Genomic DNA, 12858 nt, shown 5'->3' with positions numbered 1-12858 from the left:
ATAGCCTACTGATACAAATCTTCTGCTATTTAGAGATGTCTTGTTGGGGATAGTGGGAAAAAACTTCGATTAGTAAGGTCAATCACATTGACTTCGAAATCTTTACGAAAGTTCATTTTCTCCAGTGACATGCATAGGCCTGTAACCATTTTTCCATAATAACTCCAAGATGAGCTGCTAGATAGAAATGACCAGGTTTGACGTTATATGTTCATTAAAAAAAATTCGTTTGTTTCATTTTGGTGCCATATTTGTTGCGATCATTCCCAAATGTGCTTACGGAAGCGTTACGCGTTGTTATTACATTTGCCACCAACTTTGTGGAAATGGATTTTCGACACTCGTTAATATCAAATCGAAGGCGGCGATTTTTAAGACACGACCACGTATTTCAAGAAATGCAGTTGCGAAATTCGCTTTGAAATAATAAAAGCCAACCCCAATTTCTACATAAATAGTATGATGTTATATATTCAAGAGAAGTCATTTTGTTGCTGTTTATCACTAGCCTACAATTATCATTTGCAACAAACAGATGACGATTGCACGAAAATTGAGCTAAACCTGAACTAAAACTTTCGGGGGTCCGTGGGGGTCCGTGAAGGTTCAAAAGGGGTCCGCGAAGACAAAAAGGTTGAGAACCACTGTTCTATGTGTTTGAGGCAGGGCTGTGGAGTCGGTAAACTTTACCACCGACTCCAACTCCGACTCCGACTCCAGACATTTTCAATATACCGACTCCAACTCCGACTCCTGAGTCTTTACACGTACCGACTCCGACTATTTTCTTATGAGAACTCCAATTCCGACTCCAACCAATTTACTTCGAACATTATATGCCACAGTGACGTTTAAATGATTATCATATAACCATTAAACATATGCAAACATATGATTAACGATGTCATGCAAAATTATATTATTGTGGCACAGCTCGAATTATTCACTATACAATTAACATGGAAGAATGCCTTTCAAAATATCCTAACATGGACTCTCTAATATACTAATATGTAAGAATCATTCAAACATGACATATATCCAATCCTGTATAATTAAAACGTGGATAAAACAATCGAAACGTAGCTCTTGTAACAAAAGATGAAACTTACTAATTGTCTCATTGCACACTATACTGATGACAAGCACACACACTCTCACACTACTATTAAACATATGTCTACTCTACATGCACTTACTCCAGTATATTCAAGGACTAGGACATGCGGTCTTTCTCAATCATTTGTTCGACCCAAGCAGCTAAGCTACACTACAAATAAGTTTTATTTTGTCAGATGGAAAGCAGCGTTTGGTTATATTTCCATCAGGATTGCAACCAAGTCACTTGGCTCCGAGTCACAAGTCAATCCCACCTTTATAGTTTTGACCCGAGTAAAGTCAAGTCATTTCAGTTCGCCACCGAGTCAAGTCCGAGTCCAAGTAAGCGATCAGAGGGTCGAGTTTAAGTCATGGTATAATGACTCGAGTCCGAGCCCATGTCATTGTGTTGACTGCTGAGTTTCCAGATAAAGTCTTGCTAAACCCACTTTTTATAACGCTGTTTGGTTCGCATTTATATTATACTAATTTCCCTCACTTTTAGCAGTTTATGGCCGCATGTTCAAGTACCAGTACCAACAATAAGTGCGTGTCGGACATTTGTACAGACTACCGTTAAAGTCATAACTGTGCGAACCAGGGATTGTAATTGAAATAACACGATGGGATAGGACACCCGAGACCGGATAAAGTAATCCCTGTGTCGTGTATAGTTATGTGTAATTAACTATTACGTTATGAAGCTTTGTATACGATGCCTATGATAAATCTCTATATTTGAATACTCCATGGAGGGGCATACTAATTTGACCAAACAAAGATAACTTAGAAATTGTTCCAAGCTCTGGTGCAGGACAGTGTCGCCAAATAATTCTTTCTGCTTCCCATAGTGATCGTGTGCATGAATCTACTATTGGTGGCTTTTTAAATGGGAAAGTCGATGACGAGAACGGTATACTAAGCATGTTTTTCTCTAACAGTCGTATATATCGATGTCACAGCAATTATTTGCGCCACATTCTTGCTTGTTATGAGAGCCTTGACCATGTAGCGGTTTGCGTTCACAAAATAAATTTAGTAATTTGTACGTTGTGAACATTTTTGTGAAACAACAGAATTTTTCAGTGTTGTAACATTTTAGGTCAATGTGTAGGCCTATTCTATAACCTGTTACATTACGGTGGTAGCAAAAATTGAAAATCAACGCGTAGCTGAGATAAATCCTGTACTGCCTATTATATTACGGAATTTCGAAAGTTTTGCTTAAAATATCATCCTGTTATTTAGGTTGAGTCGGTTGACTGATTTGGTAACCAATTCTCACCTGATATGTTCAAATCAGGTTTGTATCTGTGCAACGCCTTCACATTACCAGATACCAACGAAACGTATTGGAGCTGGATATGTAAAAATCCGTAAAGTAAGATGGCAGTTGCGCTTGCATTAGTAACGATATAGAAAAAATTGGACATTTTCTGCGAATTGGAATTCAGTTGTATAGAGGAAGAACTTTGCATGATTCATCTTCGTAACTAACACACAATTGCCGATGCAATTACAAATTAGTGCAATATTTGGAATTATGCGACGATACTGTGAAAGAGTAAATAAACGGTTTGGTTTAGTAAGTGGCATCTCTTGTAAAATTTATGCAAACATAACCAAACGCTGCTTTCCACTTTACAATATCAAAATTAATGATAGTATTAAGTAGCTCAGCCGCTTGGGTCGAACAAATACTTAAGAAAGATTGTAAGTATATTCCTAGTCCATGAATACTTGACTATGTGCATGTATACATAATGCTATTTGACTACTACATAAATTTCGCGTCGGAGTATCGTTTATTAGTAGTGAGAGAGTGTGTGCTTGCCATCAGCATAGTGTGTAGTGAGAAAATTTGTACAACTCTGTATTAGTTGCTGACTCGTAGACAAGAACTACACTTTTATTGTTTTTAGCCACATTTTAATTATACAGGAAAGGATAAACATCATGTTTGAATGATTCATACATATCACAGAATATCCGTGGCGTGTCTATGTTATAAAAACTTATAAGCTATCATATGAAAAACGAAGGATTTTTCGTAATGAATACTTCCCTGTTAATTGCACGGTGAATATTTCGACATGTGCCACAATGAAACAATTTTGCATGTCTTCGAGAATAATATGTTAACATATGTTTATCGGTTATGCGAAAGTCATTTAACCGACACTGTGACGTATAATTTTCGGAGTAACTTCGTAGTACTGTTGGGGTCGAAGTTGGAGTTGGAGTTGGAGTCGGAGTTGGAGTCGGTATATTGACAATGTATGGAGTTGCAGTTGGAGTCAGTATCCACAGTATTTTCTCAAATCGCAGTGACATATTACTGCCAGCAAATCCATTATATTATAAATGAATATGAGTTTCAGGCAATAATCAATTGCATTAAGTCACAATTAGTGGTATACACTTTTCGACCAATAGCTTCAGGCTCGACATCACTCGGGTACTGTATTTTACCCAGTCCTAATCGTGCTATTTATCTGCATTATTTTATACTTGCGTCGCCCAAATTTCGCAAGAGTAAATTGTGAATGTACCTGATACTTTTAGTTTCTCAGATGAGTAATTTCGTCTATCGTAGCTGATGTTGCTGCTTATTGGAGCCATAAGTGTTATTTTCGAGATTTGGCGAATATCTGATCCGTTCACTAAAATCTCTTCACGATTTCATGTTTATCGTAGATAGATAACCTGCGCCAGCAAGAGTAAAATTCCCACGATAACGTCATGAACAAAAGTGAACGTTAGTGATAACTTTTTTCTTGGTATTTCTGCTTTCCGTCGTATCGAGGGATAAAAATTACGCAAAGGGACAAAGCGGGGTGAAAAAGTTGAAAACCACCGAACTACAGCAAATTATATGAGTAAAAAACTGAGGTGTTTGAATGTTCCAGTTAGCATTCTTAGTTACAATATTTACTATATCCTCCAAGCAGCGATTTATAGTTTCGTTCAATGCCTTACAAATGAATATATTTTCGTTCCACTACTTCTCATATAACATTTCCTTAACGCTTTGACAATTGGTAACGAGTGTGAGCAATTTTGTACATTGCCACAATAATCTACACAAGTCTCAATTAGACTTTGCCAAACGATTCATCTAATTTTAGATTCTATAAGTTGGATCAGCATCGGACCAGTACAGACTGCATGCCGGTGGTTATTCACGGAACGCCACGGATTCTCTCGCTCGAACGCCCGACTCGAGAGTCGAGATAACGACTAAATAACAAACTATTTTCCAAAAGAGACGCAGACCATGACCAATTGTCCAGCAGGAATTGCGCGGTACTAGGAAAGAAGGATGGTGGTACAATGATTGCACGTGGTAGAATATGAATGAAAAACATGACATAATCAATGATTGGCCGGGCGTCGTATGGTATCATCGAACAAAGAAACGTCACGTCGCGATTCAGAATCGGAGCCAAAAAGATCGACGTCGTCAACATCTGATTCTTCTGCACCATTCGTTTATGCTGCATCACGATATTGACCCAGAGGTTTTTTCATGCATGGAAGTCTTCCTAACTGGCTCTTGTAGGAGCAGATGTGTATGTATGTATGTATGTATGTATGTATAATTGGAAATGTGCGTATAACTGCAAATGGTATTTTGCACCATGCCATTTCAAAATCGATAGTTCTATACCAGGGGTCACAAACCTTTTTGCAACCAAGAGCTACTTCTTGGGTACTGATTGAAGCAACGGGCTACAATTTACTCTCGCTGTTTACCCATAGAATACTGAATTTTCGGTTTGATATTCATAGCACAATATACATACAGATATTGAAAATCTGCTAGTATGCTACTGAATAGTTATGTTGTTTACTACTTTGGCATTGCATGTCCTTGACGTCGAGCTACCATAACGCTACCCGCCAATTCAAGAAGACCGTGGATTGCATTCCGCCATATCGCCTGTATAGGCAGAGAGCCGTAAGTAGTTATATAGATCGGTCGCACGCGGCTATGGGGTTCTTATGGGCCCGCTGGTGACTCGCCGCGAAACTCGTGTTGGTGATTCGCCCTTTTCGACCCCCCTATCGCTGGTGAGTCGCCATGTGTTCTTATGGGTGCGGTCGTGATTCGCCCTTTCAGGTATAGGCTGCGTCGGTGACTCGCCGCGAAAACTCGTGTTGGTGACTCGCCTTTTTTGCTATAGGCGGTGGCGGTGATTCGCCTGTCGTGTATTCTTACGGGTTCTGTGGTGATTTACCATGCGTTCTTACGGGCGTGGCGGTGATTCGCACTTTCAGGCATCTCTCGCGCGGTGTTGAATATGTACGAGTCACCAACAATAACCGCGCAAACGGAAACGTGGTTTGTTGTGAGGATTAAGCAGTGCGACCTATATTTCGAATGACCTGCGCGCTGAATTATTTCCGTGCAGTCGCTACTATCGATTATTACACTAGACCGGTCAGTGTGAAATAGTTTGATCGTAAATTATGATATATGATGTCGTAGTTTAGTCGTGTCAAATGACCGCTTTCCTCGCTATTGATTGCCACCTGAATAATACTTTCGGCTTATTCGCTGTTTCGCGCCTACAGAATAGTCTGCTGTTCACAGTCACAACCTCATCGCGATAGCGCAATTTTCACACCTCGATCAGTAGAACAACACTGCACTAACCCAGTTGTCGAATCACATAGGTCATACATATTACGTGAAATATTGTATTGTGGTATACAAATATGCAAACTATTCTTTCAATTCAACAAGTCTAGTTAACGAATCGATTTTCAAGCTGCCGACACAGTTTTTAACACGAGTGAGTTGATATTTCTTCCCGGGTACGAGCGAGGCTTTGTTCCATTGATCCAAAACCACCTCGCCAGTATCATCCTTCAATGTAAAACTGTATAATTTCAACTCCTTTCCGACACCAGAATTGACCGTCTTCTCCTCTCGAGAAACACAAGTAGCAGCGATCGAGACGTATTCATCTTTATTTCCGTATACCGATTCACAGGTCAATAATGGGTATTCTTCGGTCGTATGTCTCGATTTTCCATGCAGAGTTACTGACGAAGCCCGACCAAGTAATACAGCGGGTTTTCCAGTAAATTTATCAATTTGAACCCAACCGGATTTGACCATGAGTTTTTTTCGTTTGGCGAATGCTTTCTCAATGTTCCCGAACAAATCACGATTGAAACACGTGAAAGATATCTCTTCGTTATTGCCGTCGATGAATATACCTTTGAGATATTGGCTAACGCCACCTCTTTTGGGTGATGAGACGAATTTGACGCCGACGTGAAAATTTGAAGTTGCTCCGACTCGCATAGTGTTAATGATGCTGTTCGATGCCATATCGTTTGGTAAAGTGAGAGTCATCAGCAAACCCGCCGACATTTATAGAATTAGGTGCGTGGTATTGAGTGAGTTAACAGTCTTTGTATAATCCTGATGACCCGCGTGAATAGACTTGGATTGAAATAAAATTTACAGGAGTTCTGTAAGAAAGGATGCCGTTCACAAGTGACAAACGACACGAATGAATTTTCTTCTTACCCAGTCACTTATCAATGTACTGTAGTGAGTATTCAAGACGTCTGTTGCTAAATCTCTGTACGCCGCTAGGGTGCTTATGTCACTTTTCATCGCCGCAATGCTTATGACACTAAAAACCCCATTCCAGTCGATACCGTATGATCGAATCGAGTTAACCAATGCGGTAAAATCACACTTTCGAACACGGTTCACGTTTTCTCCATGTACATAGAAATCTAGTACTCCGTGGATGAATTTTTCCGTTTCGCTCAATGTGGGGGTTGTCAAGTTATGATAATAGAGAAGGTAATTCTCAATAATCGCGCTAGTTGCCATAACGAGTATATGTAACTATCAACTGAAAAAGTAAACCATGAGAATGACACCACAATGTGTTAAAATGGTGAAATACACCGCTCAGATTTCTAAAAAACAGATGTCGGTGGGTGCGTTTGACATGTGTGACACAATAAAATATCGCCCGTTTCGCTAAACAGGAAATTCACTAAAGCGCGGTGTGCTGTGCGATTTTGAAAAAACAGATGTCCGTGGTGGCGTTTTGATCTGTGTGACACACTAAACACGTCCGGTTCTGAAATTAGGAAACGCAGTCTGTTTGCAAGAGGATTTACGCAGTGCGTGCGCGACCTATATTTCGAATGACCTGCACGCTGAATTATTTCCCGGCCAGCCGCATGCTACTATCGAAATAAATCTATAAATAGCCAACACCACGATCCGATTGTTATACTTCGCTGTCGCAGACATAAACGTTGGTTGGAGCAGTTAGATTAATTATTGTACAATGGCCGAGGTTCAGATAGACAATATTGATAAATTTGGTTATGAACCAAATGCATTCGAATTGCAATTTGAAGAGAACGCGGGTATCTTTGATACGATTAATCCTGGTGATCTGATGACACCTGATTTAAGAGTTGAATCCGCAGAACGCGACCTTACGCCAACGATCGAAATGCAGTCAAACTATACAGATATAGCGCGCCAGGCGTGGCTGAAGTCGGGCCAACTAGCTAGAGAAAGCGTGATTAACGATCTCACGAACTTGGTGACGATGCCGTGCGTACCGACCGACGAGACAGCCGTTAGCAACGAATTACCGAATCCCGAGAAACCGTCGACTTCTGGGATGACGATACCACGCCCCGCGGGGTCGCTATCGGTGACTGATACTCCTAAATCTGTATCAACCGGCAAGTCGATTCGAAAAAGAACAACAACGACGGGGGTGGGCATACCACCGGCTAAACAGCTTCGTAATGGGAAATCGAAAATTTTGAATCGTACCGAACCCAAACAGAAGGTTGGTAAGAAACCTGCGAAATCTAAAAGCGCGAGTGACGATGATTTTCGCGACGACGTGAAGGGAAAAAAGAAGCAGGAAGAAAAGTTATGCCAATACACAGTTGACAAGATGGTCACCTACCTCCAGACTATTGATGTTGTTAAGCCGCATTTAGGTTCAATACTATGCTATGTTGATTCGTTGACGGAGAAAAAAAATTTAACTGTCACAAAGCTCATGACTGACATCAAACGATTGCTTACTGTCAAGGGTCAGCGTTGGAGTCTTGATGAGATTCAGCCTGAATTAAATACCGCAACCGATGAGTACTTGCATCGACTTCTAGAAATTAGAACGAAATTGAAGTATAATTTGTGATTGTGCTGTATGATTTTCGTTGTTGTGCGTGTGTATTCTCAATTTCTGTTTACCGTTTCAGATTTTACATTAGAGCCATAAATCATAGCTTCTGAAATTCAACCACTAGTGGTGCTGGCGCTCGTGTAATCTCGAATCAGTGGTTTAGGTCTTTCTCTCCCGGTGTCGAGCGGCGAACAACGTGGCTTACTGTCTGGGTATATTCGATCGCGAATTGGTGGATAAGGAGCTAATTAGTAAGTTATTCGGTACGATTACTTTGATTTATGAACGTAATATGTTATTCGTTTATCCTACAGACAAAACAAGCGTCGGAATTGAAGTAAAGAATTACATAGGTGAGTTATTACTGTTCAGAACTAGTGAACATGATGTAATGATTTTGTTGTTGAACAGACAGAGCAACTCAAGTTGAACGCACGAGTCTACTGGTAAGTTATCTGCTATAACACAACGTTAGTGGACATAGATTGATGTGTTACTTGTTTTATTAAGCATAAAGAATCGAAGACACCAACAAAGAAACTAGAATGTAAGTAAGACTAGTTTCATGTTCCCCAAGTGCTGAATTTGACCACGTGTTATTAATTTTACAGATGAGTCGACGCAGACGGAATCGTGTTCGCGAAGAACCGAATGCACCACCAGAGATTGGCGACGAACGCCAAGAAGTTGTAAATCAGAACTGGCAAGCGATAAAATCGTATGTAGTGAAAAAGACCAGTCATGTGTATAATATTCGAGTTATCGATCGTGAGCTAACGGATGTTTACCACGATATCCAAGCGATATTTTTCTCCGAATCACATACCTTTAAAGTGAACTACGCACATGCCTTCATTTTATATCACACTGAGACTCTGAGATTTCGTTATTTTCATGCGTCGGCGAATGTCGATAGTGTATTAGAAACACCGGCGCTAATTTCAACATTACCTGAATTCGATGAGTTTGTTGAATCTATACGCTTGGAAACCTCACTTGATTTGTTACAAAACTCTCGACCAGATACAAAGTCGCTACCAGTCTGTCTGACTAATGTACAGTTTTATGTATACCCCACGGGTCATTTACTGATTGGTTGTGTTGGTGTTAAAATACCCCCAGGTCTGACACAGTCAAGATGTGTCATGACATTTACACGCCGAAAAAACGGTACGAGGTATAAGGATAATTTATGCGCTTTTCGCTGCATCGCCCACTCACTAGGAAAAGATACAAAGGAAATGGCTCAACAGTTCACTTCGGTGTACGGTGTAAATGTAGAATCTGGTGTGACTCTTGACATGTTGGACGATATCGAGGATTTGTTTAATGTTGCTATAACCGTGTACACCAAGACTGAGGGTAAAGCTAGCGCTCTCCGACGTAGTACGTTTGAAGGGAAACCTGTGTACTTACATTTAGAAGATCGCCATTTCTGTCTCATTACTGACTTGAGGCGGTATGTAGAGACCTATAAATGTGATGTTTGTCTACGATTGTTTAACGAACAGTATGAATTGACCAGACACAAATGTAAAACGGGTGTCGTTGAAGTGTTTCCGGGTGGCGTGTATACACCTCCTCTGAACATCTTTGAAAAGCTTGATCTAGAAGGGGTGTTCGTTCCTCACGAACTTCGTTATTTTAAATACCGTATCGCGTTCGACATAGAGAGCATGTTTGAGAAGTGTGATATTCCAGATTCCTCCAAAACTTCATGGGAGTGCAAACATATTCCCATTTCCGTTAGCATATCATCTAATGTGGAAGGGTTCTTGGAACCGTATGTAATTGTCTCGAACGGTGACCCAAACGACTTGTGTGCGGAAATGGTTGATCATTTTCATGATATTCAAAGTGAGTCATTTAGGTTGTTACAGACGGAATATCAACACTACTTGGACATGCTCGAATGTAAAATTACCGAAATGAAGGCGCTCGACCCAGCCGAGGGAAAAATACCTCTTGAACGTTTACAAGAGGAGTTTATGCGATATTTAAAACAAATCCCTGTTTTATCGTTCAATGGTGGTCGGTATGACTTGAACTGTCTCAAAGAGTACTTGATAGGTTTACTCGTTGATGAAAATCTGAATGTATTGAAACGAGGTAACAACTTCCTCTCGTTGACAACTAACAGACTTAAATTTTTGGACATTGTAAATTACTTGGCACCTGGGTTCTCGTACGATGCTTATTTGAAAGCCTTCAAATGTAGCGCCGCTAAAGGTCATTTTCCGTATGAGTTTCTGACTAGTTTGGAAAAGCTAGATTATACGAGTCTACCTAGCCACGACGAGTTTTACAGCTCGCTAAAAGGTCGTAATATATCCACAGCTGAATATGAAAACTGTTTGAAGGTTTGGAACGATAACAAAATGACAACTTTACGTGATTATCTCAAATGGTACAACGCAATCGACACTCATTACTTCATTGAGGGGTTAGAAAAACAATTTCAATCTTTCAAGAGTCAATTCAGTGTGGATATATTCAAAGAAGCTGTCTCCCTACCCGGGGTTGTATCAAGACATCTTTTCAATAGCATCCCACGTGATTTCACATTGTTCAATGATAAACACCAGGATCTGGTTTCGCTATTCAGAGACAATTTAGTGGGCGGACCGTCGGTCATTTTTCATCGATATCAAAAACAGGGTGAAACTCGAATCAAAGAATTTTTTTATAAGGAAAACGCTCAGATTACCCAACATGTAACAGGGCTGGACAGCAATTCGTTATACCTTTTTGCTTTGAGTGAACCTAGTCCAACTGGTTTCCCGGTACATTGGCAACCACTCGATGCCGAGTGTACTAAATTCAAACCTGTAAAGACCGCACCGAAATGGGGGGAGACAGCAGCTCAATGGCTAAACTGGTATTCGTATATCAATAATGTACATGTCCACCATGGTTTGAATGGACCTGAAATCCGCGTAGGAGCTCGTAATTATCCTGCTGATGGGTTCTATCGTAATTCAGCTGGTCAAGGGGTAATCTTGTCTTTTCTTGGATGTCATTTCCATGCACATCAGTGCAGATTTGGCTGTGATGATTTGGAACGTCGAGAACGGACTAAACGTGTTCATGATTATTACAAAAGCCTCAATTATCAAGTCATATGTAAATGGGAATGCGACTGGCGCACGGAGAAACAGGAAAATCCCGATATTGTGCGATATCTTAATGGTATTCAGCCACAATTGACTCGAACCAAGTCTGTCACCGCACAAAAATTGATGGAGATGGTAATGACTGGTACATTCTTCGGATGTTTATCAGTTGATATTTTTACGCCAAAACATTTACAAAGGAAGTTTGTCGAACTATGTCCGATATTCAAAAATACGATGGTGTCTCGCGAGCATTTGTCAGGTCACATGAAACAGTTTGCTATTGATCGTAAATTACTCACCAAACCCACGCGCATGTTGGTTGCTTCATACTGGGGTAAGAAGATCTTGTTGACCTCCGACTTGATCAAGTGGTATGTTGAACACGGGTTGATTATATCAAAAATTCACGAAGCAGTCGAATTCACCAAAAAGACATGTTTTGACAACTTTGCGAAAAATGTCTCGGATTGTCGACGGGCTGGTGACCGCGACCCTAACCTTGAGATTATTGCCCTGACACAAAAATTAGCCGGAAACAGCAGCTATGGTCGGGTCTTGATGAATCCGCGTAAATTCAAACGAACCACCTACTGCGATAAAAGTGAATTGGGTGCCCGCGTGAAGGATCGTTTTTTTGTGAAATATGATGAATTGAACGCTGATCTATTTGAAGTAACGAAGAAACCTAAAACGATCAAGTGGGGTAACTGTATTCAAGTGTGATTCTGGGTTTATAACAACGCTAAGCTCAAGATGCTCTCGTTTTTTTATGACTGCTTGTGTAAATATTTCCGTGACGAGTGCTTCATGCTATTAATGATGGACACAGACTCCCTCTATCTTTCGCATTCAGCCTCATTCGACGATATCCTTATCCCCGAGAAAAGTGATGAATTTTATGTGGAATACGAGAACTGGTTTCCGCGCTATTTTTGTGATGAACACCGAACTGAGTTTTTGGCTGATCCGGTTTCTTTTGACCGATCGAGACAGTGTTGCAAAGACACGTATGCCTATTACCTTCGTCAACCGGGTTTGATGAAAGTGGAGTATGAAGGTGGTACATCTTTCTGTGGTCTCCAATCGAAAAATTACTTTTGTGACGGTCCAAAGAAAAAATTGGCTTCCAAAGGTCTCCAGAAATCCAACCCAATCGATTTCGAAACTTTTCTGCGTGTCTTGACATCTAGGCAATCTGTCGGAGGAGTGAACAAGGGGTTTCGGTGCAGAGATGGAGGTGTCTATACGTACAAACAACAGCGTAAAACATTCTCCTATTTCTATGCCAAACGCCGAGTGCTCGAGGATGGTGTGTCAACCCTACCATTAAATGTGTAATTGTGACGTAATTGTATATTTTGTGTGCTATTGTATTTTATCTGTGTGTCTGCTATTATTATTATGATTTACTTGTACTTTTTTATGTGCTAATGTGTCATTTGTTTTCCAGA

General features: G+C 40.4%; 2 protein-coding genes across 2 annotated transcripts; both read left to right on the top strand.

The window, feature by feature from the left end:
• The first annotated feature begins 7068 nt into the window (after positions 1 to 7068).
• On the top strand, positions 7069 to 8903 carry LOC145452248 (uncharacterized). The gene is made up of 2 exons (XM_080330464.1): positions 7069 to 8737; positions 8802 to 8903. The coding sequence occupies exon 1, from the start codon at positions 7428 to 7430 to the stop codon at positions 8304 to 8306; it is 879 nt and encodes a 292-aa protein (XP_080186590.1). The 5' UTR covers positions 7069 to 7427; the 3' UTR covers positions 8307 to 8737; positions 8802 to 8903.
• LOC145452247 (uncharacterized) lies at positions 8732 to 12858 on the top strand. The gene is made up of 2 exons (XM_080330463.1): positions 8732 to 8838; positions 8903 to 12858. Exon 2 carries the CDS (start codon positions 8903 to 8905, stop codon positions 12128 to 12130), a length of 3228 nt encoding a protein of 1075 aa, XP_080186589.1. The 5' UTR covers positions 8732 to 8838; the 3' UTR covers positions 12131 to 12858.

The sequence above is a fragment of the Botryllus schlosseri genome, chromosome 12 (genome assembly GCF_051294905.1).
Source record: "Botryllus schlosseri isolate E-star chromosome 12, Bs_hap1, whole genome shotgun sequence".
In the NCBI taxonomy this organism is placed as follows: domain Eukaryota; kingdom Metazoa; phylum Chordata; class Ascidiacea; order Stolidobranchia; family Styelidae; genus Botryllus; species Botryllus schlosseri.
The sequence above is the reverse complement of the archived record's forward strand: the minus strand, read 5'-3'. Positions and strand labels throughout refer to the sequence as shown.

Bases quoted from the DNA above. Each gene is read 5' to 3' on its own strand.
- LOC145452248 (XM_080330464.1), top strand. From the start codon at position 7,428: ATGGCCGAGGTTCAGATAGACAATATTGATAAATTTGGTTATGAACCA.
- LOC145452247 (XM_080330463.1), top strand. From the start codon at position 8,903: ATGAGTCGACGCAGACGGAATCGTGTTCGCGAAGAACCGAATGCACCA.